The sequence below is a fragment of the Scleropages formosus genome, chromosome 4, assembly GCF_900964775.1.
Source record: "Scleropages formosus chromosome 4, fSclFor1.1, whole genome shotgun sequence".
Classification (NCBI taxonomy): Eukaryota; Metazoa; Chordata; class Actinopteri; order Osteoglossiformes; family Osteoglossidae; genus Scleropages; species Scleropages formosus.
In genome coordinates this window covers 20,953,580-20,979,176 of record NC_041809.1, presented here as the reverse complement: position 1 = coordinate 20,979,176, position 25,597 = coordinate 20,953,580, and the positions used below count along the sequence as shown (strand labels likewise).

Below are 25,597 nucleotides of genomic sequence, written 5' to 3'. Positions count from 1 at the left end.
GCACGTTGTCTCAGTCAGCCCTTCCAAATTCACCGCAAAAACATGGGTATATTGTGCTGCCTCTGCATACAACACATGTAGTACAACACAAAATGTAGTCTCAATATATTCTGATACTCATCTTTTTTCCGCACCAGGGTGATGGCACTAAATAAGCAGAACTCAGTTCCAGTCATGCCATGGAGCATCCGAAAATAGCTTCCCCAGAGAGTTTAGAAGCGGGTCATTTTCGCTGGTGCTCCATGCAACACGGGAAGTGCACCCAGATGAATGGAGAGATGAGGTAAAGTGCCTCTGGATTGTGAAGCTGAAGGATAGTTAAGACATTATTAATCACGTAACAGTTTAGTGTCTTCTTCCACATCTTCATTAATCTGCGAGAAGGCCTAAGTGAGTTATTAAAGGATAAACATATTTGTGTTTAAGTGCTTTTTTTAATCAGAGGGAATGTATATGCGATATATCTTATATGTAGGTTAGTATATATACTTGCATGATTCTTTTTGATATATAGACAATTGTACATGAAAAGAATTTCAGTAACATTTTCTTTTAAGGAGTATAGACAAGACTGAAACAAGCATTTAGTTGACACCATTATCCAAGGCAACATACAACACGCTACACACTCAGTACACATGCAGAGCAATTGAACACATACTCATACACAGACAAAGCAAGGGACAGAGGCACAGTGAATAGCACTGCTGTCTCGCAGCACCTGGGTGGTGTGAGAGGATGTGGGTTCGATCCCCACTCAGTCTGTGTGGAGTTTGCATGTTCACTCTGTGTCTGTGTGGCTTTCCTCCAGGTGCTCTGGTTTCCTCCCACAGTCCCAAGACATGCTGTTCAGGTTCCCCATAGTGTGTGTGAGAGAGAGAGAGAGAGAGAGAGAGAGAGAGAGTGTGTGTGTGTTCCACTGATGTATGGATGAATGACCCATTGAAAGTAGTGTATCCAGCAGTGTAAGTCACCTTGATGAATAAGGTGTATGGGCTGATAACACTACACAGAGTTCATTGGAAGTCGCTTTGGAGAAAAGTGTCTGCTAAATAAATAAATGTAAGGGAAATCTAAAGTTACGAGTTCACGTGAAACACATGGCATAAACAATTTTGTAGTGTTAATAAAAGTTTATGATAACTGTCACAGACTGCTTATGTCGGTAGAATTTCTTCCGAAAATATGTGATATTTTGAATGATTTTGTCACAGTAAGTATTAATAATAATAAATATTATTATCATTATTATGAATATGGGGGGAGTGGTGGCGTCCCGTTGGGGATGTGCCCCTCCCCCTCCAGTCGTGCTCCCTGTGTTGCCGGGTTAGGTTCCAGCTTGCCATGACCCCGCTCGGGACAAGTGGTTTCTGACTCTGTGTGTGTGTGTGTCATGAATATAGATATTAACAACATAAAGCTATGAAATAGCATTTTTCTTCGCTATTTGTTTTAACAGCAAGTAACTTGACCAGTTAGGTATGCATGCCATTTAAAACCTGTACAGCGATCTACGAAATGCTGTGTGCTGACACATCTGGAGACAGTGGTGTTTGATTCTTTCATATTACCATGAAAGTGTAAGCACATCGCTGAAAAAAATAATACACACGTAAGCAGATACAATGCTACAGTGGATGCTCAGTTATAAAAATGTTCCAAGTGTTTCAACAATTCAAAGTCTGTTTTATGCTGTTCTGAGGAAGTACAGTGATGAAGGTAAATGATTCATCTTGTCAACAGGAAATAAGGAGGGACAGAGGGCACTTTGCATGATGGAGGCTGACAGCTTCTGTGTCTGAGCGCAATCTGGATCTGGCAAACCTACCGACTCCACCTCTGTGAATCCCACTCCACTGGCCTCTGAACCCATTACTTATAAAAGGAGGGAAGAACGGTACATGTTTCCATGGCGATACTCTGATAATGCTTCTCCACCGAGCTCCTCCAGTGTCAGGGAGATGGCACAAGCCGGTTCTTTTTTGTGGTGTCATGAGTTACACTTGAGTGGGGGTGCTCTGGATGGACTTTGGAGGCTTTGAGTGGTTTAATTGGCGAACCGAGTTCTCATCTGACAGCAAGGAGACACAACTCAGAGCAAATACAAGGCTTGCAAGTTCTCTCTGGAAGATAAGAATAACTCAATTATCATAATGCACGTAGGAGCTGGCCGACTAACACACACCAACGCAAAGACACATGCAGCTTAAATACAAGATATTGTAAAACATACTATTAAGCTGAAAAAACATGACTGCATGCTCATACACATGTAGAGGCCGGGGAAGCAGGAAGTGTTATAACTATGAGGACGTGGACTTTTATTTCCTTTGGTTTAAATTTTAAGAAAAAGCAGTCCTGCCTTTTGTATCTTTAAGCAAAAAATATATAACGTGAACTGCATCAGCAAAATTTTTTAGTCATACATATGGGTATAAGTTGGATAAGATACTTTAAACAAGACTGTTGAGTGTTGAGTGAAGATGAATGTTTTATAGGCACAGATAGCAAAGATCTGGTTATGTTAATTTTTCTGACATGTAATAAGACATCATGTCTCCCAGACTAAGTTCATATCTGATAGGAAGTATCTACACCCCCCCACCAAGTGTACTGAGCTCCAGTAACAAGGTTACTCCATCGCGAGCCTCCTACCTGACCCACTTTATCTTCACGTGATTTGGAAACACTATCATCTCTGTGATCTCCACATAAACTGAAATCAGTCAAGCAAAAAAAAACATTTGTTTTCTATCCCTTAATGGATTTTTAATGGAAATTTTTTGAGATGGTATTGCTTTAAGCACATGAATAAATGGCAAGCAAATGTGTCAAGCTGTCAATCATATCTCTGAGGGGAGCTAAGGCACAATAAGAAAACAATGCTGACAATTAGCTGGTGTTAATTAAAAATACAATCTGTGCTCTGTTAGCATGTACTACTAAATGGAGACTGGCTTCATTACGTTTCATATTACTTATCACTAAAAAGATAAAACTCAACTTACAATTGTCCGTTTCTTGGTTTGTCTTGCTGAAGAACTTTCAACAGTGTTCTCCTCAAAAGAAGCGTTTTTCAGAGAAAAACAATTCTCTTCTGAAGGACAAGTGGCAGAGTAAAATATTGACTGACTGATGCATTGATTAATAAAGCTAATTGTCTCTTCAGCTTGAATTTTCAGTGGGAAGCCGGATTTCTCCATCTCAGACAAATGGATACCCACGCAAATTTTTATTCTCATAATTTCTTCCTATTTCCCTGCATGTGTCAACTCAACCTGAAATCATATTTCGGAATGCAAATCTTATAACGTATTGTCTGAGCTACTGCCCAGGGCTGACAGCAGAAAAAGGTTAAGTCCTCAACAGATTGTATGATAATGTAATTAGAGGTGTTTCACTGAAGCTTCAAGTCCAGGCACTGCCTTCAGTAAATATTTTTGTGGTTAAGAAGCTGGACTTGTTGCAGTGCAGTCTAAGCTCAAGGTGAATCCTTTCCAGTCCACTCAAAAACAAAATATATATTTACTATTGCATTTTGACCAACCGCTTGGATAAGGCAGGGTCACGGCAGTGCAGAGCCTATCCTGGAAACACAGCACATAAGGCAGGGTGCACTCTGGGTAGGTGAATAAATTATATATACACCTTAAATAGGGTCAGAGAAGTATTCAGCTGTATTAATGGATCACATTTTTTCACAGACATTGTAAGTGTGTGTGAACAAAAAGTGTCTGCCAAGCAGCCACAATTAATGTAATGTAACCTTAAGGCATCTTCCGTTTACTTTTATGAACTGGTGCCTTTAGAAGAACCTCTGAATCAGGGTAATAACTAGAGCAGCACTTGCATATTTCACTGCTGCTGGGAAGATTTGACCGGATGTTTGAAATGGGTCTTGTTAGGATACATTTAGGAGTCCCCACAGCATTGCCTCCACTGTATCAGGTCCCTGTAACTGCTTCAGATTTCTGTTGGGAATCAAACTTTCCACTGGTTGTTTTTAACTCTTGGAAGGAAAAGGCTTTCCTTTGGATGGAGCCATTTCAGGGATCACTGAAAGAACAGGCTTCCCATTGGCCACTTTCTAACTGCCCCATGTTGAAGTGACTTCCCATTGGCTGTTTCCCAATTGTGACAGCTGCATCAGAGTGAAGTAACTTGTCATTGGCTGTTTTCCTACCCTATCAAGAAGCATAAGAGAAATGCACAAAGGCCTTTGAGCAGTTCATTGCAGTTTTCATACGGTTCAATACATTTTTTGATAAGAAATGTTTCACTAACACAAAACTGTGAACCTAGATGGATCAAAGATTGTTTAAATTACAGCTTTTTGTATTTTTTCAGATTTCAGTAGCTCACTGTATATGCTTTTCAGATGTATGAGATTCTTTTTTGGACAAATTTGTTATAAAAACAATGTGGCCTTTAGGGACCTCTAGCGGTGAACATTGACTGGCCTGGAGTAGAAGTAAGTGAGGAGCAGACATTTCATCAGGGCAGCGTGGTGGTGCTGCAGGTAGCGCTGCCACTTCACAGCACCTGGGCTGTCTGGGCGTAGGCTTGAATCGAACTCAGCATGTATGGAGTTTGCACGTCCTGTGTCTGCTTTGGTTTTCTCTGGGTGCTCTGGTTTCCTCCCACAGCCCAAATACTTGCAATTCAGGTAAACTGGCATTGCTAAAATGCCCAAAATGTGTGACAATGTTTATGAATGTGTGTATGTGGCTAACCCTAACCCTGGTGACCCCCTGCCACACACACACACACACACACACACACACACACACACATCCAAGGCCTTGTGCCCACTGATTCCAAGTTAGGCTCCAGACTATTGCAACCCTGACCAGAGCAAGTGGTTAACAAAAGTGAGAGAGAAATTCCATCAGTATTATATTATTTCAAGAATGCAAAAATGGTTACGCATTTTTCTGATATGACTGAAGGGGGAATTATTGATGCTAAGTCGGTTGAATTTGTTGTGTTTCACTTCTGCGCTTTACCAGCATCCTAGGTTTTTCATAAAGTTTGTAGCATGCAGTTTATCAATGCTTAAATTATGTAGATAACAAAAAAATCGGTATAAGCACAAAGAAAAGTGGTTAATTTTCCTGCAGCCAGTCACACACATCTACTCAATATGAGGAGAGCACGAAACAAAAAAACAATTACAGACATTGAAGTACATTATTTTTCAATGCTTAATCCCTGAAAAGCAACTGCAGTGTTCTAAACTGTGCTTCTGCAAGCTGTCATAATAAGAGGCAATGAAATCACTAGCCTTTCCGCCCCTAACACTTCCTCACATTCACTGAGAATCCCGTGATGTCAGTAAAACTGACAGAAGCTTGATGTCATTTACATGATGCTGGTTTTTGCACATGGCTAAACCGCAGTCTTAAATCACACCTCTAATTTATCTCAGTGAAACATCATCCAAATGCATTTTCTTCTATTTCTCAGCCACTCGAGAATGTTACTCTGTGGCTTTTCGTGCTATCTGAGCCATGAAAAGTAAATCAAAGGCCCAGAACTCTCAGTTTCCACATTGTCATGCATTTGATACAGTCATCTGTGTTTGTTTGGGTACGGCATATGGAACGGATATTTGCAGAACAAGGAAAGATCCAAACCCGCTTCTCGATCTAAACCAGTCCCCTGGCGATCCCATTGCTCTGTGTCATCCCCAGAAGCACATGAGCAGAAAGCAGCTGAAGAGAGGAAGATGAGCCCCTGTGTCACCTGGAGAGCAGATTAAACACAACATTAGTCTCTCCACAGGCAACGTTCATCACCATGTCCAGTGTGTGCTGCATGCTTGGCTTAGCAGTCTAACAGAATCATTTCAGTTGAATACAGGCAAAAAACCAAAGTCAGCTGGCCATGTGCAGTACCTGACTGACATTTATTTGTTTCTGGGGCTTCAGTGATGGACTCTGCAGAGCACAACAACAGGTGTTACTCCCGTTAATTCCAAAGCATCCAAGGCCTGCATTTCACAGAGGAGAATAGCCATCGGGCTACTTACGCGTCCTGAGGCTCAGCTGGACGACAAAGTCCGAAAATGTGTGTCGCTTGCTCACCGAGCAGATGTGGGGTCCAGCATCCTCCGTTTCCGCGTGCCGGATGAGGAGGGTGATGCGGCCGGGCGCGTAGTCCAGCTCATAGCCAGGTGTGCAGTTTCGGAAGGATTTATGTTTGATGAAGTGGCATAACAACTGCTGTTGCGGCCCTTTCCACTGAACAGACAGCTCCTCGATGCCCCCCCCATCCTCATACTGGTACTGGCACGGGAGTTTGGCTTGCCTCCCCATGGTAGCCAGGACTTTCACAGCAGTGCCTGGGGATTGGGGGTGTGGAGTGAACAGGTCAGCCCAATAATCAGTCTGTCTATCTGTAGCTGCAATAGCAGCACTAGCAAACACTTACAATTGTGACAGTTCAGCAAATGCTCTTAAAGTCATATTGTTCTCTGGTTTGACCAAACACGTCTAAAAGCAGTCCTCATTTAATCCAACCAAATCCAGCCACTTTTTGTAATTTAATCCTTATTTATTTACTCTTTTTGTGTCTATACTAGTATTTATACTCTTGTATTTGTATAATCGGTAAATATGTTATTTATTTATTCTCTAATTCTGTGTCAGCTGTTTGTCTGTTTGTTTGATTGTCTGTAAATACTGGAGGCATCTAGAACCATAGCAAATTCCTTGTGTGTATCAGCACACTGGCCAATAAAACCCATTCTGATTCTGATTCTGAAATTACAAAACTTGTGAACCTACTGTTTGCTTTTAAATACCCAGTTGACTAACATTTCCAAACTATAGGCTTAATTTATACCATTTTAACAAGACTGATTCTTCTTCTCCCTTTAAAAACTCAAGGGCCTAATGCCAAACCTCATATTACCACAGGCCTCCATGATTTGAAATCGAATCTGCTTGCAACTATGGCATTAAGATTTGCACCATCACCTGAGCAACAGTACGGGAAGCTCAATAACAAGGTATTTTGATATTTATTGTGAGGCCGATATTTCGTACCAATGAATGACATGTTTAATTGAGACACAAAGGGAAAAGTAAAGACTCCTACGAATCATCCAACCTGCATTCCATAAACATGCTTCAAGGGAAGAAGCTTACCTTTTACCACAAATGAGCTCAACAGCAGACTCAACCAGAAGGTCACCATCGCTCTCGGCTGCAGGATCTCACCCTATGAACACACAGGTACGAGCAGCATGCTTCAGACTCTCATTCCCCGTCTCCTCCTGCAAGGTAGCGGTCCACCACAGTCACCGAAATGGTAACAGAAGCAGCTTCGGCAGGGCCTCGTGCTCCGCTAACATCATTTTTACTTTCCCTGACTTGTCTGGACAGGATAGCGATCTCCTGCGAGAGGAAGGTACCTGCAATTCAAATCTGTTTTGACCAAGTTCACTTTCTCTCACACTACTCTTTTATTATCTCACCACATTTTTATCCGCAGAACTTGACCCATTTAAAAAGTCAGATTTTTAGGTTTAGTATCAAGGAGTATAACAGCATGGCCTCTCCTGGGACTTGAACTAACAACCATTTGAGTACTTAGACCATGCAGGTGTTGGGTGCTTTGGGCTGAAGTTTGTTTACTGCCATCAGCACCTTAATTAATCCTGGTCATGCAGAGGGTAAGGAGGCAAAGAGTCTGGAGATGACTGGAGAGTACATCTGTTATGTACAGTACACACACACATATGCATAGAAACAATTAATTAATGTTAAGAATGTAAGGAAAGGCTCTGTTGATCTGAACACCGTCTGCTTTTTCATATTTTCCTTGCTGTGATCCACTTGGCTTGGCTTTCATCTCATATTTCACTTTTAATAAGCTGGAACTTTGTCCAGAATGAACCCTTTCTGGTATGTATCTTTTGGAGAATCCCGTACTTTTTATTTAGGTTTGTAGAAGGTTTTAATTTCAAATTACTTGAAAACCAGAAGCCACAGCAAAAAATAATCAAAGACCACTGTCATAAAGCTAAATTTTAATTTCTGCTCATCTTAGCAGATCATATCATCGGCGTCATCTGCTTGGTGTTAGAAAGACTGTATCCCACCTCTGTCAGAGTTTAGAGTAAATTTACAGTAAACACGAGTAAATTTATCGTTGACTAAAGTTAAGGCAAGCTTTTCATAAGGGATTTCTAAAGGCATAATTATCCTGTGACACGATATATTAAACTGCTATGCTTAGCAAGAAGAAATACGTTGAAATACAGTCATATCCTGAGATACATCAGTTTCAGCTACAAATCTTTCAGTTTACAATAATTTTCATTTGATACCCCTTCTTTGTCTTAGGATGCATTTCTTTGCATTTATGAGGTTCTCATTTGGATCTCACACATTTCCCATCTGAGCCGCACAGGACATTTACATTTAGCAGACACTCTTCTCCGAAGCAAAACACAATGATTACTAACTAGTATTTAGCTTTTACCTTTCCAATGGTGACTTACAGTGTTAGATTCTTTATTCTTCACTAAACTGTCTACAATCATTCACTCATATTGCTGCGCAATGTAATGCGTGCGCACACACACACACACACACACACACACCATTTCACTTGAAACGCTTGTCATTGGATTGTGGAAGGAAACCAGTGCGAACAAAAACAAGCAAACTCCACACAGACTGAGCAGAGATCGAACCCACATCCAGTTACACAGCCCAGGCATTGGGAGACACCATGTCAATTTGTTCAGTGACTGCAAATTCATTTGCACTATTTTCAATGATTTCTTTTGTATTTATTGTTCTATTTTGCTTTTTCATTAAAAGTTAAATTAATACATAAACACTTAGTATCATGTATGTATGTTCTGTTTCTAATTGTTTTTAAGTGTATAAGAGCACCAAAAGAGAGCTGAATGAGTGCAGGTAAATAGTGTTTCAGAATTAAATAAGACACTCCCTTGTTATGTTGTGTTATGGTAACTAATGTTAACAACTGAAGCAACTGTGTCCATTTAAATACTTGAATGTTCAATAATGTTGAATAGTTTAATGTTCAATAGTTTAGTTCAATTTTAATTGTTGATATTTTAAATAAATGGGTGTTAACGGTTTAGTAGGAACACATTACCTTAGTAAAGTTGGGGAGACCACTGGAGGACAATACAGAATTTATTTTTAAGCTTGTGTTGCGATATGAAATATAACCACTAGATGGATATATAATAACACTGAATCTGGATGACCGGTTTCTGCTGTATGAGATTCTGCTGACTTGGATATGCAATAGCCAGTTTCAAAGCCACTTACACAGTTTACACTTTGAATAAGAAAAACCACTAGGAATGAGTTCCTTAACCACAAGGTCACTTGCTGTCACACTGAAAACACGACTCCTTTTAAATGTCTGGGCTCAGTATATATATATTTTTTTTCATCTTTCATTGATAAAACTTGAATAAAGCACTAAATGGATTGTTATAAACTTTCTGTCATCTCCACAACAAACCATAACAGGCCAGTCTTGTCTCAGGTAGTGTCAAAGTGCTTGAGTCAACCATCCGAAAGAGACTGCACAACTTTGTCCCACATACAAGGTCAGGAAAAAAGAAACCTCTAAAAATGAATATACTGTACATACATGACTAGGTGAAGATCAGGACTATTTGATCAATAAGTTTTGGATGGATGTGACAAAGGTAGAGCTGATTGGCCACAGTGCACAACATCAGGTCTGGAAACACCAAAGACTGCCTTTGGCCAGAAGAACCTCATTACAGCTGTAAGGTATGGTGGTGGAAGTGCTATGGTTTGGGGCTGCATTTCCACCTCAGGGCTTGCTTGGCATCGCAAAGTCAACCATGAATCGCACATTGTATCACAGAACAGCTGGAGAGAATTTGAGGCCAGTTGTAAAAAAAAAAAAAAGCTGAAGCCAAACCATACATGGACCTTGCAACAAGGTAGAAACATTAAAAACTCAAGCAAATCCACAAAACAATAGGTCAAGGACAAATAGAGGGTTATGGAATTGTCAAGTCAAAGCCCAGATCTTAGAAATGTTTTGGGGGGGACTAGAAGTGCACAATAAATGCAAGAAGGTCCTCAAACATCACACAGTTGAAGAAGTTCTCTAAGGAGGAGCAGGCAAAGTTTCTCCAAGTCCACATAGGAGACTGATGGACAATTACAGGAAATATCTGCAAGAAACTATTTCTGCCAAAGTGGGCAAGACCAGCTGCAGAAGCTCGTGGGCATGCTTATTTTTTTTCCCACCACAGACAACTGCATTTCTGACTTTTTGTGGAGTAAACGATTGCAAAGAATAATTTCACTGTTAATTCTTACCTTTATTTATAAATCAATTTACCAGTTGAAACAATGACCAAATATCCACACATACAAGTCCTGAAAAACACACAGCCATACAAGCATGGTTTACAGCTTTGTTTGGGTTTTTGTAGGGTATATTTTTGTAGTATCTGCACAAATGAGCTATTTATTCATTTATATATTTTCAGAATCTGTGAAAACCAAAAGCATTTTTCTTTTTAATTTACACAAATGTTTGCCATACTCATCAGTCTCATTTAATGGTATTTTGTCCAAGGAAGGAAAGAGTGAGTATTCTGGTATTTTATTACTTTATTCACTAGGGAATGCAATCTTCCCTTGACATCATAACTTTGCTCATTTGCAGTCCCATTATACTACTGTATGTGTGGCCTAAGTCAAAATTTTAAAAGGTATATACCATATTTTTTATTGGTGTTTCATTGCTTTTAATTTACAGTGCTTTACGGAGCTGGCAATAATAGCAATAAAGACAAAAATAGCATTAAAAGTAAACTATTACAATAAAGGTAGCTAAGGTTTTATTATTGTTTTAATTAACATAACATTGAAAGGTAAATCATGTGATGGATTATACCACATGATTTATGTATGAGCTATGTTATGACAAAGAAAAAAATCAGCAAGGTACACATATTTCATAGTATGGTATATTCGTAGTTGATACCCAGTGCAAAGAGTGTTTTTTAGGTTTGATTGCTGAAGAGTAGTTTTGCTGTGCGAGTGAGTGAGGCATAATAATTGAGCAGCAGAATTACATTTTGGAATATTTCAGCAGTGCACGGGCAACATTTAGGTGAAGCAGGTAGGGTGTCGGGTACTGTGGGACTGGTTGTAGGATCAACCCATTCTCAGTCTGTGTGAGGTCTGCATGTTCACCCCATGTTTTTGCGGGTTTCCTCTAACAGTCGAAAAATGTATTTGAAACGGGTTGGTGATTCTAAATTGTCTAATGTATGTAACAGTGTGAGTGAATGTGTCTGGCTACGCTGTGATAGGTGGACGTTCCACCTGAGGTATGTCCTACCTAGCCTACACCACACTACACTTCCGGAATAGGCTTCATACCTCCATGACCCTGCATTAGAATAAGCGGTCATCAATAGGGAGTGAGTGAGTCAGAAGTGCAACATTGTGAAGGGTTCATTAACATGTTTCTGCTATATCTGCATGTTAATATCACAGACACGCTCAGCCGAGTCTCTGCCCAGTGGTTGAGGTGCTATGCTTAACATGCTTCTTTTGCAAAAAAATCTTTCTGACCGACATGCAAAATATACAGCTCAGTATGCTTTTCAAAAAAAAAACAATGTAATGCTTCCTGAGTGAGAGGCAGTATATAAGAGTTAATGATTTTTTATGAAATCTTGAAGGGAACTAAGTGATATGGACTCCGCCCTGGGTGCTGTGCAATTAGTGTGTCCAGATATACTAAAGTGATTACTAATGGAGGAAGTTGTTGTCCCCGGAAACCATTCTTAAACCATTTTCAAGTCTGCCATCCAGTTTGGCTGTCCATGACATGCATGCCATCTGCATTTTCCAGTTCCCCTCTTGAACCGACTATCACCTTGTTCAGCACAGGATAGGCTGGTAAGCTGGAAGCACAAAGCTGCCATATGCATTCATCATGTGAGTCCTGGGAGTAGAATCACTGGAATGTGGGTTAAATTTCTGACCCAAAAAATCCCAGATGTATACCTTGTGATCTTAAATGACCAGCCCATTTCTCAAATACTGAACTCCATTTCCCAGACTGTCTACTCCAAACCATCACAGATCTTCTGTTGCTTTAGTCCTTTAAGTGCGCTACTAAATAACTCACTTTAATTTCACTTGCAAAGAAAATAGTGTGAGGAAACCACATAATGTGAAGCCTGGGAAGTAGCCAATGCTGTGGCCTGTTGATGGAAAAGGAGATCACTTAGTGCAATTGTGGATCTCCTCAATTTGAAAGGTCCATCAGAAAGGTGTCACACAAGGAGTCCAGTGGTGCCGGTGAAGCACACTTTTAATATACTAGCCTGGTGAAAATGGACACAATTGCTGTGCCCTGTGACATGTTGATGACTTTGCTTTTCAATTTTACAACTTTGGTTAACCGCACAGTTCTTTCACAGCAATTGAGAGACAACAAAGGACCTCTAGCAAAGAAGACTCCAAGGTAGATATGGATGCATGACATGCACAGGAAAGCTTTGCTACTATAAATCAATCACAAAGCAAAGGCTGAGAAAGTAAGAACAAAACATCTTTTGTGTGTAAGTATGCTTCAGAATTTCTGGTGAAAAACAAGCCTTGAGGAGATTGAGGGCACGGGCAGGGAAAGCTCTGTGTTGCACTGACAGCCTCTTTTGTCAGGATCTATCTACCCAGGATCATTGAAACCAACACGTCCAGCTTTTGGGCAGCTATAACACCATTACTAGCAGGAACAGTACCAGTTACCCAAAGCCATTGCTTCATCTGCATCCGGTATTATTTTGCATTTACATTTATCCATTTAACAGATGTTTTTTTCTACAAAACAATGTATGTCTCGAAGAACAACACAAAGAGTACATCACATGAACGAAAGGAGAGATTTGGATGCAGACGTGTGGTTCTTGAGTACAATCCATTTGTCACATTCCGCTGTATGAGCCAGTATACATTACACGAGTAGCTGCATATAGGCTTTTCAATTATTAAATGTTTTAATCATTAAAAATTATTAAACATAAACTCGTACATGTTTATCGAGCACTCACGAGATCAGGGGAAAAGTGAATGTGAAAGAGGTGAGTTTTGAGACCCTTCTTAAATGTAGAGAGAGATTCAGCAGTTCTGAGTGAGAGAGGGAGGTCTTTACACCACATGGGAGCCAGAACCAAAAACCTATATGCTTTTGATTTTGGAAGTCTTGTGCATGGGACCACCAAGCAGAGGTGGAGGAGTGTAGCAGTCTGGTTGGGGTGTAGCAAGTGATCAGGTCTTGTAGATACTTTGGGAGCAGATCCATTGATGGTTTTGCAGGTCTTGACTAGAGTCTTGAATTTTATGCAGGCATCTATGGGAAGCCACTGGAGAAAGACAAAGAGGGGGTTAAAATAGGAGCATTTCAACAAGTCAGACACAACTCGTGCAGCAGCATTCTGTATCAGTTGAAGAAGTTTGATGGCAGAGGCCGGAAGGCCGAAAGGAGGGAGTGGCAGTAGTCTAGGTGGGATATCACCATGACCTGGACCAGGAATTGCATAGAGTCTGTTGTGAGTTAAGGGTGGATCCCGTGGATGTTATTTAGTACATATCTAAAGAACCTGGGTTATGGTTTTGATATGTTGAGAAAAAGACAAACTTGAGTCAATCAAGTCAGACTGTTAGCTGATAAGGAAGGTAAAATGAGCAAGTTTTCCAGTTTGATAAAGAGTTCTTTACAAGAGGATGGACCACCTGGAAAATGAAGGATCTCAGTTTTAGAGACGCTGAGTTGTAAGTAGCGATCAGACATCCAGACAGAGACCTTAAAACTTAAGGAGGGAAAAGAAATTGATGGTTGGACTATGCACTGGCACATCGCTCCTGAAAGCTTTTCAAGAAATTTTCATTTAGCAAATTATTTACCTGTCTGTTGAACTTCTCCGATGATGTCACTGAAGGCAGGGTCCCAGCTGTTCTGTGCATCCTTCAGAGAGAATTGATTGTGTGGCTATGTAGGCCACAGAATAGCAGTGCTCAATAGCACCAATTTTCTGCAAAGTAAGGAGATTTTGTTCTGATGTGCACCTGGTTATTTTAAGAAATGTGCTGTAATGAGAAATGTATGTAGGTTACCCTCAAATTTTAAAGGGTCCTGTGTAGTAAAAATAATGTAAGTTTTACGTAGTCTCTTTAGTGTATAAGCAGGGGTTAAATTGAACTCCTCGTTGTCGCCAATATCTTCTTTTTAAAGAAAAAACAAAAAAAAAAAAAAACATGCCAGAGTGTGACTGCCTCTTTAGACCTGATGAAAAAAATGATGAAACCCTTCACATGGGTGGACATGCTTCACCAATCCATCACACCCTGGTGCCTAAATGAACATTCTACATCTAAATCTGGCTCTCAGGATTCCAACCTATGTCACTAAAACAAATTACCTAAACAGAACCAACAGAAATAAAGCCAAAGTGATGGAAAAACAGCAATAATTTTTCTTTTAGTGCCATTACATGACATTTGCATCAAATCTAATGCGTAATTCAAGATGTCCAGTGTCTAATCAATGTTTCCACAGCTGCAGGAAAAAGGAACACTTTTGTAAGATGGTACATTTTCAGTGAACAAGCCACTAAATGACCTAGGTGCTTATCTTTTCTCAGCAGATGGTTCTCCCACCCCCAGTTCTTTCACAGGCAGAACTTCAGGGCTAGTAGGTTTCAGTAGTCTTGTTACTTTACGTAGCTGTTACCATGGATCCCTCGTCTCCTGGAGGAACCAGCCCCTAGGACTTCCATTCGTCCTCTGTGTTTTGGGCCCCGCTACGGCCCCATGGAGAAGTGGCGAATGCTGCAATTGCTCGCTTTAATCATCATCATGCCCTTCTCATCACTTAGTCACATCGCTGAACCCATCTCTGACACGACTAAGGGAGTGAACATCTTGTGCATTCTCCTAGTGGCAGCAGCTGCAAGTTTACAAATGGGACACAAGTGGAATGTGGTATACCATCACATTCCATTAAAAACTATTCCAAAGTACATGACATGCCCTAAAAAAACTGTCTGTAAGTGGCAATGAAGCTGCAGTGATAGATTTTTTTAAAACTATTTGTACAGAAATTGATCGGCAGTGTCAGTGCAGCACATAGTGATCGTGAGGTTAACGAATCTAAGGTGCAGAGCGCTTTTTGAAATGTTTCTACAGTATTTGGAACACCTAGCTTATTTCTAAGAATCTAAAACTCAGAGATGGAGGTAGTTATTACATAAAATTGTTCTCATTTTTTTAAACAATCAGAGACAATGTTGCACTTTTGAGTGTAGTATAACTGAACCCAACAAGTGACCACTAACAACCCAGCCACACAAGACCCTTTTATTAATGTTCACATAGCTAATTTTTTTGTCTGCTGTGACAATCTATGTTCTATAATCCATTTTTACAGGAATTTAAACACTTTTAAAGAATGGTAATCTGTATCAGTTTCGGGTCAGTTCTATGATCAAGGGTAATACAGCAGGAGGTGGATTTAAACTAGCAACCTTCAGGTGTTAAAGTGACAGCCATGCACACAACAGTAGTCGCTGCCTTAAATGATGAAAATTGGTTTTTCTGTTCAGAGGTTCTGCTTAGCGCAGAGGTGACATCACTCTTTGTTAAAGTCTGCTTTCCTAAATTCTAAGTGGAATACTATTATTAAGAAATGTGCTCTCTCCATTTGGAGGGAATGAAAAGGTTATTGATTAGACCTCAAAATATGCTCATGGGAAGAGGCCATTAAGTCACTTCTTGTGAAGAATTATTCAAACATATATGAAAACTCAACAATAAGAAAAAGTCATCCAGGTGATGCTGGTAATTTAAGTAGGTAAATATTGGGAATGGATTATCAGGACAAGCCTGTAAATAATGACAATATGAAAAGCAAACACAGCTCATGAAGTGCAAAGCTGTCTTCAGCACAGAGGAAAACAGTGTTTGAAATTTGAATCTCTGTACTGATGTCCATTTAATTAGAGATTATTCTGCTGAAAATGTGCAGTTTAACACAAATTATTAAAACAGCACGGAAGGAGGGGGAAGATGAAACGTTTGTTATTGCTGTGCTTTTTCTTTAGTCAGAAATCCCTGCTGGTTAATTAACTCAAAACCCCAGGCAGAAGGAAAGGCCTGGTTATCATTCAGAGTTCCAAGTCAAAAGGCTGATTACTACTCCTTGTGTCTGTCCTCCTCTCTGTTCCAATCTGAATTTTGCATCTCACATTTCAGTCTCCCATGGACTTTATGCTTAAGAAATACACCGTTGCCCCGTTTCTTGCATTTAAGTAAACCTCAGGAAGGATTATACTTTTTGCAGTAGTTTCTGGTATTTCTACTTTCTAATTTTACTCCAGCGCATTTGCAAAGAAAGACATGTACTTTTAATCTATCACATTTCTATCAATCACTGTTCATTACTTTCGATTTTTTGCTCTTTCACTGAGTTACTCGGTGATTTGCAATTAAGTTCACCATGTTAGTGCAAACATATTGAAACCATAACCCAATCCTGTAGATACCCCCTGTATAACATCAACAGGATCCACCTTTTTCTTGCACCACACTGTATGCAGGTCCTGGTCCAGACCATGGTAATATCCCATCTGGACTACTGCAACTGACTCCTGTCTGGTCTTCCAGCCTCTGTCACAAGACCATTTTAGCCTACCCAGAATGCCATGGCACAAGTTGTGTTCAGCCTGCCAAATTGTTCCCATGTCCCTCCCCTGCACATCTCTCTTGTGCAGCTGCCCATACCAGGTCCAACACTTTGGTTGTGGCCTACAAGACAATCAAAGCATCCGCACAGTGGTGCCTAGAGAACATGACCACCTCCTTATACCCCAGGAAGAACACTATGCTCCTCAGTTTTTGGCTGCTTGGTGGTACAACTCATGAGAGGTCCAAATTTATTTTGATTACAATGTGGTGAACTGAGCACTGTCTCTCTCGCTCTCTATGGGACCTCTTTTAGTACTGATGAAGAGTGTCAAAGTGAATTTTTTTTGGGCCCAGTTCTCTCTTGATCTCCTAACAGCTCTATAATTTTGCATCACATCAGCCAGGATCTCAAGTCTAGCCTGGGAACATCCTGGACATTTCATGGCATGGTAGCCCCACACACACACAAAGGTCACACAGAAACACACACGCACACACAACAGGCAAATTAGAACAACCAATCAACGTAAAACACATGTTTAAACCGCAAAAGGAAACCGGAACACAAACCCTCACCAGCACTGGGGCAAAGAGCAAATTTCGTGCAGACTAACCAGGGATCAAACCAATCGGGCAGCTCAGGAACTGGGAGTCACCCAGGCTGCCCACTGCACCTCCGTTCTGCCTGTAAAAGTTAAAATTTACATTTACATTTACATTTATTTATTTAGCAGACGCTTTTGTCCAAAGCGACTTCCAATAAACACTCTGTAGTGTTATCAGCCCACACACCTTATTCACCAAGGTGACTTACACTGCTAGATACCACTTACAATGGGTCACTCATCCATACATCAGTGAAACACACTCTCTGACACTTACACACTATGGGTGAACCCAAATAGCATGTTTTTGAACTGTGGGAGGAAACCAGAGCACCTGGAGAAAACCCACACAGACACAGGGAGAACATGCAAAATCCAGTGATGTTGAAAGTGATGTTTAGGTGTGTATAAATGAAATAAGAAACATATATATGTACTGTAACGGGTGGCATGGTGGGTTGGACCACAGTCCTGCTCCCCGGTGGGTCTGGGGTTCGAGTCCCACTTGGGGTGCCTTGCGCCGGACTGGTGTCCCATCCTGGGTGTGTCCCCTTCCCCTCCGGCCTTATGCCCTGTGTTGCCAGGTAGGCTCCTGTTCCCTCCGACCCTGTATGGGACAAGTGGTTCTGAAAATGTGTGTGTGTATATGTACTGTGCATAATGAACAGTATTGGTGCTCTCTATAGCTACTGTACAGTGTGAGTGTACTGTGTGTACACTGTAAGCATACCCTTATGCTTAATGTACTGTAGCAGAGTGTTTCGGAGAAGTGTGCAATTGAGAAGGGTGGGGGAGTTGTTGCGCATGCGCATTAATAAAATGTGCAAACACGGTACACTGAGAAAACAAACGCCAGCACTCGAAAAGCAGACTACTGACGTACTCTGCTGTGGGGTTCAGAGATCTGCGCAGGGACTATTCTTCTCAAAAAAAATAAACTTCTTTTCTGGTCTCATCTTTTCGGAGTACCGCGTAGTTAAGCCTTAGGGAAAGAGCTCACTTACTTCCACTTTTCAGACTGCGACTCGCAGTGCGAGTCCGTGGAAATTCTGTTCTGAACCATTTACTCGACTGTCCAGGAAAGCTCTGCTAAACGGGACACGAAGTTACACACGTCACGTCACGGGCGAAAACTAAAGGACCCATCATCATCATTTCTCATTAAGAACCGCGATGAAACAGCTGGCAAACTGTCGTCGAAGGCTATTGATTCTTGTTGCCTCGTGCTGAACAGCTTTTTAGTTAGTTTTAACTCAGCCATAACGTTTTGCTCCTCATTCTTTATTATTATTATTTATTGTTATTCTTAATAAAACATGTAGGCACGTGATTTCCATCCATCCAAGGCACAATTTTGATGAAAGGAAGCGCTATGGTACCCGGAGGCACTGAGCCGCTGTCCGTGGTGTTGAGGAACAACCTTCGCTTCTCGATATCGGATTTCCGTTCATAGCCTTACTTAAGGATTTTTTTTCATTGTTTCTTTTTTCTTTTTTTTTTTTTACACTAAAGCTGTATCTTTCGGGAAGCAGTTTTTTTTTTTTTCAATACCAGAATTTCTTCAGCCAACACATCTGAAGAAGATGCACCTCGCAGTGAAGAAGTTTCTGGTCTCCGTAGCCCTGCTGGTTCTCGCTGGTGAGTCCCGACTAAACTGTTAATAAATACTGTCATGATATTTTAATGTCCAATGAATGTATGTGTGACCCATAAAGCTTAACTAGTTGCTGAGTACTCACTCCATAATTAACACAATTGAACCCTAGTAATAATAAGATAATGTATTGGGGGGGGAAAAAATCATATATATATATATATAATATATTGCTGATACATATTTTGTCTATGAAAATGTCTTACTGATATTTTAGATAATCCCCTTAGGTAAATCTCATAAATTATACATCTCATAGAATGTATTGCTGTTACTCTACATTAATGGAGTTAGTGCCATAATTGACAGTAGAAAGCTAAATGTCTGTACACTCTCACTGTGTTTGAGGAAAGTATGTGAACCCTGTAGGGATGGTCATTATTCTTATGTAAAATATTAAAGTAGTCTAAATCTTAAACTTATAAAATGAGTAAATGTTATGATTTAGATACCTGGTTCTACTTACCTACTTGGTTTGGATGATTTCCTCCAAAGCAACATATGGAATGAGTAATAACACGCCTATTACGTTAGATGAGAAACTCTGGTTTTGATTAAATAACCATTTTGTGGTAAAACTAAGGGGACATAAGGGGTTCATGTATTTTCAAGCAGTTCTGTATATGTCAGGCCTGACATAATTCCCAATAAACTAGTGAGAAAAAAGCGCTCACATGGTTTACCATTACAGATCTGAAAAGTGTGCAAAAAAGTCAAAGGAGCTCTTTTTCTATGGAATGTGTAGCATCTTTGGATGGACAGCCTCACATGTCTCACAAACAACAAAAAATTTTTTTCTCCCTATCTCTGATTTATTAGAGAAATCACAACTTATCTGTGGATCAGATAAATGCGTGAGTAGAAGCTGCTGGGTGTCAAATTGAGACATTTAAATAGGAATCCTTTCCCGAGGTCTATTAATGTTTCATTTAAAGCCCAGTGCTTCAAATTTAGTCAAGGTGGCTTTAATGGGGGGTGCAGTGGCGCAGTGGGGTGGCGCAGTGGGGTGGCCCACGGTTCTGCTCTCCAGCTGGTCTGGGGTTCGAGTCCCGCTTCGGGTGCTTTGCGATAGACTGGCGTCCCGTCCTGGGTGTGTCCCCTCCCCCTCCGACCTTGCACCCTGTGTTGCCGGGTAGGCTCCGGTTCTCCGCGACCCTGTATGAGACAAGCGGTTTGGAAAGTGTGTGTGTGTGTGGCTTTAATGGGAAAAAGGAATGCAAAACACCGATTTCATAAATGATGGTAAAAGTCATGTTTTTGGCTGGATATTACATTAAACATTTATAAAAGGGTTTTTCATCATCTGATTTTGCAATAAATTCAGTTGTTTCAATAAATTGGGGGAAAAATGTTTCACACTAGTTTGCTTTCAGTCTGTATTTATGGGGGCTCCTGGAATATCATTTTATATTTGTATTTATTAGGCATTTTTGTCCAAGGCAACTTACAATGTTAGATTTGTCCACTAAGTTAATTTACTTAGCTATTTAAAAAGCCAAATAAGTCTTACAAAAGCAGCAGGAATGGGATTTAAACCCAATACTTCATGATTACCAAGTGACAGCTCTAACCACCATGCATCTCCAGATAAAAAATATCAGTTTTTCACAGTTAACTTGGTATGAACCTACATTTTGTATTTCCTACTGTTGCCTCATGGTTACTGGCTGTTGTCAGTTTTGAAAAGATAATTTAAAAGCCAGAATATTCTTTCCAGCTATCATGAGGAGCAAATTATGGCATTAAATTATTCACTTGCCTACTGGATTTCCTAATACCAGGCGATTTCTTCAGCTCATATTTTACCTATCAGCGAATAAACAGTTATCAGAATAATATAGATATAATCTTTGCTTAATTTGCTTAGAATTTTTTGCTTAATTTCTTTACCTGGGATTTAAACCCAATAGCCTCTGTGTTTCAGCTCCAGAGTTCTGTATGACCGTTCAAAAAATTACTGTCTCAGTGTCTGTGCTTGTGAAATAATGCCCAGCTTTGGCTCAGAAGCATGACTTTGCCCTGTTGGCTGCTGGTTGTCTCCAGTGCAGGTGAGCAGCCCGGTGTGTGTAGATATGCCACCGAACACTGAGGTGGTCCTGGGCAAACCCATCAAACTGACCTGCATCTCCTGCATGAAGAGGGAGGAGGTCAATGCCAAGACACAAGTGAACTGGTTCTACGTCACACCAGATAAAGAGAGAATTCTAGTGGGTCTCCTCTAATTGTAAATGATTCCCAGAATCAAAAGATGTTTTCTCATTGTTTTCTCTGTCTCTGTAATATTTTTTTTCCTGAGAAAAAAGGCAGCAGCAACCTGAGTGAATATCACTTGAAAATGCATTGCATAATATGAAAAATCAGATATCTAAACAAAAATGTCTTCTATTGCAAGGCAGTTTTCTCTTGCCATCTGGTGCATCCCTAATTTGTTTATGTGGCATGTCTGCAATTCTTTATATAGTCATCTGCCACCCTTCTTTCCACCCAGTTATCCATTGCCTGAAGTGGTGAAGTTAGCCTGTAAAAGCCTGGACTAAAATTCAGTCCAGTGGAGCTGAAGATATGTAACAAAAATAAAATTAAACCAATTTACCACTCTATGAGATAGAAACAAATACTGGATATGTGACAAGTACAGCAAGTCCATTATAAACTTCGAATTCAAAGGCATCACAAGTAATCCTAGTAATATGGGTTAGTCCACAATGTGCTCTGTGTCTTACCTGCTCCAGATCTTTAAATTCGATGGGCTACCTCAGGAGCCGGACACCCGATGGAAGGGCCGACTGGCATGGAATGGCACCAAGGACCTTCAGGATCTGTCCATCAGGATTATCAGCACCACACTAAATGACAGTGGAACTTACCTGTGCAACGTGTACCGCCAGTTTAAATTTGACAACTATGAACCTGTGTTCACTCTCAGCAAGGAAATCACAGTGCAGGTGAAAAAGCAAGGTAAGACAGTAAAATCTACCTTGCTTTAATTACCCAGCCTTAAATTGTTTAGAAGTGACATGCAGTTAACAATATTATGAAAAAGAAATGTACCTTATCCACTATTAATACCACACACACACACTGGCCGAAGCCACTCCTCCCAAGTGGGGTCACGGCAAGCCGGAGCCTAACCCGGCAACACAGGGCGTAGGGCTGGAGGAGGAGGGGACACACCCAGGACGGGATGCCAGTCCATCACAAGGCACCCCAAGCGGGACTCGAACCCCACATACACCAGAGAGCAGGACCCGGCCAAACCCGCTGCGCCCCCGCGGCCCCCTCATTAGTACTAGCATAATCTCAAAAACAGTACTTTGGTGTTAGTTTCATAATGGGGGGGGTGTCGCTGGGAGACAGACTTTATTAAACACCTGCAAATATTCATAATGGCAGTTTTGCTGAGTACTATTTTTCTGACTAAGGAACACAAATTAATGTTGAAGGAGGTAAACTAAAATAACCACATGCGCTTAATCAACACTGAGAAAGAATCCAAAGCTATGAACAGTCATGGCTATAATTAACATTGAATGTGTCATTTAAAACACTTTGATTTTTGTGAAGATAAATGACAAAGCTGCTGTTAGGTGCATGTTTAACTGCACTGTGTGCTGATGTTATGTCATGTTTGTTGTGCTGTGGGACAGTCAGTCGAGACATCACGTCCATGTACTCTGAGATGACCATGTACGCAGTGCTGATATTTCTGACCCTCTGGCTCCTGGTAGAGATGATCTACTGCTACAGAAAAGTCTCCAAGGCTGACGAACGCGTGCAGAGCAACGTGTGAGTTCCCCGTCTTCTGCTGTGTGGATTCCTGAAAAGGCGAAGGGTGTGTTACAGCTGCAATACTGTGCTGACAGGGTAACTTTCTGACACAACAATACATTCCTGACTAAGAGAGTAATGACTTCTTTCTGCAGTTGTGTTTTCTGTATAGAAGCAAACTGTTTTCTGTCTTTCCCTCTGCAGCACCCACCTAGTGGTTAGAACAGGGGTCTCAAACTACTTGCCCATGGGCCAATACCAGCCAACAAGATGTTGTAATACAGTCATCATTACGTTACACAGTGTCAATGCATTCCGCTTTGCATCTCATTCGCTTGAAAGCACACCCACATTCAATTAAAGTGCTTTGCCGCATGTACTTTCAGTGCTGATTTTTGTTCTGCTCTTAAAACTTAGCAAGCAAGCGAATTTTCTCAACTGCGCACCTTCCGGAAATTAACAGCTAGCTGCAGTTTCCCCCCCGTGTGGTCTTTTTGAAACCAAAAAGAAAGGTTAATCTTGATCAGAGACTATTAAGTAAAAAAAATTGACCCAAGTATTTTTTGTCAAGTATAATGGAAATGCCACCTGCTTGATTTGCAAAGAAAAAATATCAGTTTTGAAAGAATATAACATTAGGCGTCCCTGTACAATAAAGCATTTTCACACATCACGAAACACCAAGGTGATCAGAGAGACGCACATGTGTGGATGCTAATTGTCTGTGGATATAGATTGCTCCAAGCGCTACAATGTAATGCACAGATGTCACTATGTGAAAGAGGAGGGTTTAAAATTGTTCTTTAATAATAAAGTTCTGTTTCCCTGTTATATTACTGCCAAGCAGAAGGACTGTGTTGGCCCCCATGCCGAGCATGAGAGTTTTGAGACTTTGAGTTTAAGACCCCTGGCTGAGAGACATTGTCTTGGAGGTTCAAAGGTTGCAGGTTCAAATCGTACTTCCTGCTGTTGTACCCTGGAGAAAGGTGCTTACCCTGAATTGTTCCATTAAAAATTACCCCGCTGTATAAATGGGTACATGAGCAAAATAACTTAAAATTATAAGTCACTTTTGAGAAAGGTGTCACCCAAGTGAATTAATATGAATGTGTTGCTGATCTCAGCTCAGTGTTACTCAGTGGTCCCTACCCAGCACACTCCCCTCACCCCTTGCACCAAACTACATACCCCTCACAGAGTCACAGGGAATTGCCCTGCCACAGCATAGTGCTGCTGCATGTCAGAAATGACCAAAAGCATTATAATATCCTAGGTTTCCCAGAAGCCAGGGCTGTAAGAGGAAAAGGTCAAGGATGTCCTGCCACCGAGTGTGGAAAACCACGGAGGGCATGGACAAGATCCCATCCAACTGTGCTCTACAAATTAGCTTTAGCTGCATCATCCCAGCAGCAGGGTCAGATGAGAGGTAGGAGGATGAGAAGGGGAACAATGGTTAGATGATGATGTGAGGATTTTAGGGATAACAAGCTCTGGTAAAGCAAACTTTTCAAAGTAGTTTCCTTATACAGTAGGCTGGAATTATATAAGTGCTGCTTCTTTTCTTTGGGAAAACAAACAACTAGAACAAAAGAATGTCCTTGTTCTGTACCTTTACAGCGTAATCAATTCAGACTAATAGGTGTTAACATTCTGATCTTCGGTGTGTACCTTTTCTTGATCCAAGAGATATCGCAAAAGAAGACGAAAAATGCAGTTTGCTGAGAGGAAGGAATAATTTTCATGAACGCACATTCGTGTTTACATGTATTCATTTAGCATATCTTTTTTCTAAAGCAGTGCGCATCTTGCGACAGATGTGCTGCCTGACAACACAGGATCATGGTTACTGTACACTCTGACTCCGCTTCTTTATCGGCCGGTTGAACTGCCCCTTCTGGAATAGAAAGGCGCCCCATAGAATCCCATTGGACTTGCAGGAGGGGTGAGCAACTTGTGCACACTCTTCAAGGCTCCATGAAGACTGCAGAGGTCTGGAGCCAAAGCAGGAAGCACAGGGTGTGACACAAGATGTACCCTGGATAGAGAAATGTTGATAATTCGGCTCAGTCAGGGGTGTAGCCAGAACTTTTTTTCAGGGGTGGCCAGGTAAGACCCAGTGATTTCATTGGGGTGGCCAAAAAAAAAAATCACAGCTGACCGTGACATGCTGTATCAAAAGCAAATTCTAGGGACAGAAATTCTATAAATTCTACAGAATTTATTACAAATGTATACATGAAATTAGTGACAGTACTTAGAAATGTCTGTAAAAACATTATAATATCATTTGATACGATCCTGTTCTACATTATTTGTATATTTAGATGCTAATGATGCAAATTAGGTATTGGAAATTATTTTTATATGTTTGCAGATACAACTGATGTAACCTACGTACCTGGTGGGCAACGACTGACTACACAAGTGTTTTTGCTCATCTCTGATTCTGGTCTGATGTGTGTTGTCTCTGTAGAGCTTCTCCACAAGCTCCCTCTCGGACTGTATCTCTGCTTCCTCCTTGTCTCTCTTAGGAGCACACATTTCCCCTGCTTCTTCCCCCTCTGTAGCATTAATTTCCCTGCTTCTTTGTCATTTTCAGTTTTACTGCTACTAGTCCTCAACTTGGACAAAAAAAGGAAAGAATCTTCCTATCTTCCCCTGCTTTCCTTTTCATGCTCTCTACAGTTGAGACAAACACACCGATCAAGAAACACTTCTGTTATCATTAAATTGAATGGTTACTTCCAAAAAACAGTGACAGACTCATAATGTAAGCGTATCATGATGTGGTAACGTTTATGTGCGGTAACATTATTTTTAAAAATTAG

The 25,597-nt window shown here is 40.8% G+C and overlaps 1 protein-coding gene across 1 annotated transcript; it reads left to right on the top strand.

The window, feature by feature from the left end:
* Window positions 1-18,930: 18,930 nt before the first annotated feature.
* LOC108936061 (sodium channel subunit beta-3-like) lies at window positions 18,931-23,136 on the top strand. The gene is made up of 5 exons (XM_018755119.1): window positions 18,931-18,985; window positions 21,045-21,208; window positions 21,734-21,959; window positions 22,649-22,787; window positions 22,974-23,136. The coding sequence occupies exons 1-5, from the start codon at window positions 18,931-18,933 to the stop codon at window positions 23,128-23,130; spliced, it is 741 nt and encodes a 246-aa protein (XP_018610635.1). The 3' UTR covers window positions 23,131-23,136.
* The last annotated feature ends 2,461 nt before the right edge of the window (window positions 23,137-25,597 follow it).